This window comes from Poecilia formosa, unplaced genomic scaffold, assembly GCF_000485575.1.
Source record: "Poecilia formosa unplaced genomic scaffold, Poecilia_formosa-5.1.2 Scaffold681, whole genome shotgun sequence".
Classification (NCBI taxonomy): Eukaryota; Metazoa; Chordata; class Actinopteri; order Cyprinodontiformes; family Poeciliidae; genus Poecilia; species Poecilia formosa.
This window is the reverse complement of record NW_006800620.1, coordinates 144,670-149,973: the sequence shown is the minus strand read 5'-3', so window position 1 is coordinate 149,973 and position 5,304 is coordinate 144,670. Positions and strand designations below refer to the sequence as shown.

Sequence of the window (5,304 nt, the reverse complement as noted above, 5' to 3'; positions counted from 1 at the left end):
TCAAGGCATGTCAAGTTTTAAAACTAGCTTATCTTAAATGTATTTTCTTAACACTGCCAACATGAGTAAGAATTACTGTGGAATTTGGCTCTGTTTGTTCAATCTCTCTATTGTAACATCTTCCTTTCAATGTCATATAATCTACAAAAACACAGGTTTTGTTGGAGAACACAAGCTTTAATGAAAATGGTATGAATTAAACACTCATGATTTAAATTTGAATTTTAAATTATATTCATGTCAACTGTAGTACATTAAAACAACCACTAGATGTTGCTATTTTAGAGTGTACTGAGTGCTTTGAAACAATAAGCCAATTTCTGAGTGACTGTTTCAAAGTGGCTCAGGAAGCTATGGTTTCACCATCACTAGGTGGGGGTTGCTGGATGGTAATAGTATCCATTTTCTTACACCATTATCCCATTGGGGTGGGGAGGGGTGCCTATCTCCAGCTGTCAACAACCAAGAGGTGGGGTCACCCTGGACAGGTCACCAGTCCATTACAGGACAAACAGCCATGCACGCACACACAGAAGAATTTATACAGACCAATTGTTGCGCAGAGTTCCATTCTGCAACCAGAGACTGAGATCTGCTGTCTGTCTTCCAAAGGAGGAAAATGGCTTAATTAAAGTCGTCCCTTGATGACCTCAAAGCAGAGAGGACAACAGTTAAAAGACTTTTCTCCCGTTTTGCAAATAACATTATGAGGACCTACATGAAGATGTCTAAGGAGGAACTGGAGGAGAACTACAAGAAGCTTACACTGGAGAGCTCCAAAGTCATGGAGGCAAATGAGGATGTGGAGGCTGCTTATATGGCTGAGTGCAAAGCAATTGCAGCTGAGGAGCTGAGTAATCTTCAGAAAGCCGACATAGAGGAGATGGAGGAAGAATGTGAATAAAAGCTTAAAGATGCGAAACTCCTTATCCGAGAGACAATGTGGGCCACATATGGAGAGAAGGAACTGTCCCTGGCTCTACACGTTGCAGAGGATGAGTGCAAGAATGTTTCCTCCATTGGGCCAGACACAACTCTGGAGGCATACGAGTTTATGCTCACCCATTTGGAGAAATTGATCCAGAAGGCAAAGGAAGCACACCAAAATTGGAACTGTTGGGCCCCACCTGCCGAGGAAAAGGATTTTAACTACTGTGTAAGGGAGCTAGAGGTGTGCCTCCCTAGGCTGGTATCCCAGAAGGCTGTCTTTATCAAAGCAGCAAGTAAGAAGGATACAACAGAGGAAAAAGCCTTAGTCCACAGCCTACCTCCAGTAGCTGCAATAAAACTGAAAGCCACAGCTTTACCAAAGTTTGGTGGAAGTAAACGAGACTATTACAGATGGAGAAAAGAATGGGAGGCTCCCCAGAAGCAAGGTGAACCATCTGGTTTGAAAGAAGTAAAGAAGTTTCAATTGCTTGATAGTCTCAAGGAGAATGTGGCTAAGGATTTACGCCTGTCAACATACAATTCATCAGATGAGATCTTCAGAGTCCTGGACAATCGTTTTGGGAACAAAGCTACCATTGCTCTTGAGATTATTGAAGAATTACAAGCAATTCCACCAGTGAGAAATGGTCAACCTAGACGAATAATAGAACTCATCCAAGCTTTGGAGAAGGCTCTTAGTGACTTAAATGAGCTAGGAAATGTAGATGCCATAAAGAATCCGCTGGTGACTAAATCCATAGAGAGTAAGCTTCCAGAAACTTTAAAGAAATACTGGCTCACCCATAATGCAAATGAGAAAGACACCACTAGTCACCAGAATTACTTTGACAAGCTTATGGTGTTCCTTAGATCACAAGAATCCATATATGAACAACTAGATCAACTGAAAGACCTTGTTGAACCCATCAGAGAGAAATCCAAGTTCTTAAAATGTGCCAGAACCAAGACAACCAAGCACAGCAGTGACATATCAGGCTGCATTGTTTGTGGTGATCCAAAGCACAGGAAGAAACTGTATTTCTGCAGAAGGTTTAGGATCAATCTAAAGCCATCAGAGAAGAGGGATATAGTTCAGCAACTCGGTGCCTGCAAGAGATACCTTGAAATCCATAATGGGGACTACTGTAAGAAAACTGATTACCTGTGCAAGAACCCAGATTGTAAAGACCAACACTACTTTATTCTCTGCTTACTCGCTAGACCACAGTCCCTAAAAACACTTAAATCTGGTTCAGAGAAAGCGGAGGACAAAATACATACTGAAGCCCAAGAATAGTTTCTTTCCAAACTCTCACTTGAGCTGGTTCAGCAATGTAAAGATGCTTTCTGCAATGTTGTGTCAAGGGCACACAACTCCACTGTTACTAAAACAGGCCTTCTAGAGGAGAATGGATTAAATGAGTCCTGATGATTCCTAATGTCACAGCGAATGATGGACAAAGAATTGGAACCCTCATTGACCTGGCATCAGACACAAACTACATTACACATAAAGCTGCAAGTTGAATCTTAGAAGTGAAGATGTAACACTTGTGGTCCATGGTGTTGTAGGGATGCAGGTGTCTGTTTAAACAAAGCGCTATCTCCTTAAGATACGTGTCAATATTCCAAGAGGGACCCTCAAGTCGCATCAACTGATCGGCTATGGGCTTGACAAGATCGCAGGAGTTCATAGACATGTTCCTGTCACAAAGCTTCAGAGGATTTTTCCAGATGTCTCCTTGAAAGACCTTACAAGACCTAAAGAGATACAGCTCCTGATTAGCCACAAAGGTCAACTTGTACCTCAGAAAGTTCACTCTATTGGGGACCTAGTGCTATGGGATGGACCACTTGGAAAGACAATTGGAGGCACACATCCGGACCTCTTTGAAGAAGTTACCTTAATGGCCCATACATCAGAGACACACTTTGCAAGATCAATGAGGACTGCAGCAGTCAAGTACAGTGAACTCACCTGCAAATCTTCAGTTTCCTGTCAGTCTCCCAAGCACCCTTTCATTCAATCCAATGCAGCCACTACCAGCAAAGACTTTTTGAAGTGGTGGGAATGGGAAAGCATCGGAGCAGCCTGCGTGCCAAAATGTGGAGGATGTCGCTGCGGGAATTGCCAACCCGGAGGGAAGGAAGGAAATGTCTCTGGCTGAGGAGAAAGAGATGGAAACGATGAGAAATGACTTGACTTATGTGAATGGTGACCATCACACCCCTGAACCACACTGGCACGCCAAATATCCATGGACTGACGATTTGGCTTCTCTCCCCAACAATAGGAAAGCAGTAGAAGCTACATTCCTCAGGATGGAAAAACAGTTGGCAAAGGAACCAGAGTGGAGATTGGCCTATGTTTCACAAGTCCATAAAATGGTCGATCGCAAAGCTGCAGTGAAACTGTCCAAAGAAGTACTACAAAGCTGGACTGGGCCAGTGTGGTATATAAGTCATCTGATTGCACCAAATCCACATTCCATATCTACTCCAGTGAGGCTAGTGTGGAACAGCAGCCTGAAGTACAGAGGTCTGAGTTTGAATGACATGTTGATTAAAGGTCCTTATGTCTTAAATCTGATCAGAGCTGTCCTCCTGAGGTTCTGAGCTGGTGTCTTTGCCGCCCTTGGTGACATCCAAAAANAATGTAAAGATGCTTTCTGCAATGTTGTGTCAAGGGCACACAACTCCACTGTTACTAAAACAGGCCTTCTAGAGGAGAATGGATTAAATGAGTCCTGATGATTCCTAATGTCACAGCGAATGATGGACAAAGAATTGGAACCCTCATTGACCTGGCATCAGACACAAACTACATTACACATAAAGCTGCAAGTAAGTTGAATCTTAGAAGTGAAGATGTAACACTTGTGGTCCATGGTGTTGTAGGGATGCAGGTGTCTGTTTAAACAAAGCGCTATCTCCTTAAGATATGTGTCAATACTCCAAGAGGGACCCTCAAGTCGCATCAACTGATCGGCTATGGGCTTGACAAGATCGCAGGAGTTCATAGACATGTTCCTGTCACAAAGCTTCAGAGGATTTTTCCAGATGTCTCCTTGAAAGACCTTATAAGACCTAAAGAGATACAGCTCCTGATTAGCCACAAAGGTCAACTTGTACCTCAGAAAGTTCACTCTTTTGGGGACCTAGTGTTATGGGATGGACCACTTGGCAAGACAATTGGAGGCACACATCCGGACCTCTTTGAAGAAGTTACCTTAATGGCCCATACATCAGAGACACACTGCAGCAGTCAAGTACAGTGAACTCACCTGCAAATCTTCAGTTTTCTGTCAGTCTCCCAAGCACCCTTTCATTCATCCAATGCAGCCACTACCAGCAAAGACTTTTTGAAGTGGTGGGAATGGGAAAGCATCGGAGCAGCCTGCGTGCCAAAATGTGGAGGATGTCGCTGCGGGAATTGCCAACCCAGAGGGAAGGAAGGAAATGTCTCTGGCTGAGGAGAAAGAGATGGAAACGATGAGAAATGACTTGACTTATGTGAATGGTGACCATCACACCCCTTAACCACACTGGCACGCCAAATATCCATGGACTGAAGATTTGACTTCTCTCCCCAACAATAGGAAAGCAGTAGAAGCTACATTCCTCAGGATGGAAAAACAGTTGGCAAAGGAACCAGAGTGGAGATTGGCCTATGTTTCACAAGTCCATAAAATGGTCAATCGCAAAGCTGCAGTGAAACTGTCCAAAGAAGTACTACAAAGCTGGACTGGGCCAGTGTGGTATATAAGTCATCTGATTGCACCAAATCCACATTCCATATCTACTCCAGTGAGGCTAGTGTGGAACAGCAGCCTGAAGTACAGAGGTCTGAGTTTGAATGACATGTTGATTAAAGGTCCTTATGTCTTAAATCTGATCAGAGCTGTCCTCCTGAGGTTCTGAGCTGGTGTCTTTGCCGCCCTTGGTGACATCCAAAAAATTTACAACTCCGTGTGGTTAGAAGAGAAAGAGGTTCATCTGCATAGGTTTCTGTGGCGAGACAGTGAGGATGCTGAAATAGAAGATTTTGCCATAACAAGGGTCAATATCGGAGATAAACCTGCTGGCTGTATAGCACAAGTTGCCATGCGGGAGACTGCCAGCCTACCCCCATTCACACAATTCAAAGAGGAGAAACATGTGCTGGAAGAAGACGTCTACGTTAATGACATCTTGACATCTCACAATGACCTTGACCACCTGAAACTCCTCACATCCAACATCGAGCAGATCCTTACAGCTAGAGGATTTTTCATGAAGCCCTGGGTCTACTCCAGTCAAAGTGGGAGGGAGGAGTCAAGAGAGGTTAACATGGAGTTAAAGACCATGATCTTGCCTAACCAGCTCACTGAAAAA

The 5,304-nt window shown here is 43.8% G+C and overlaps 1 protein-coding gene across 1 annotated transcript; it reads left to right on the top strand.

Annotated features, from left to right (window-relative positions):
• The first annotated feature begins 648 nt into the window (after positions 1 to 648).
• Positions 649 to 4,925, top strand: LOC107834596 (uncharacterized). Its single transcript, XM_016666207.1, has 2 exons — positions 649 to 3,539; positions 4,845 to 4,925. The coding sequence occupies exon 1, from the start codon at positions 941 to 943 to the stop codon at positions 2,225 to 2,227; it is 1,287 nt and encodes a 428-aa protein (XP_016521693.1). The 5' UTR covers positions 649 to 940; the 3' UTR covers positions 2,228 to 3,539; positions 4,845 to 4,925.
• Positions 4,926 to 5,304: the final 379 nt, after the last annotated feature.

What these genes read in the sequence shown, in the direction of transcription:
- LOC107834596 (XM_016666207.1), top strand. Translation starts at nt 941, where the DNA reads ATGTGGGCCACATATGGAGAGAAGGAACTGTCCCTGGCTCTACACGTT.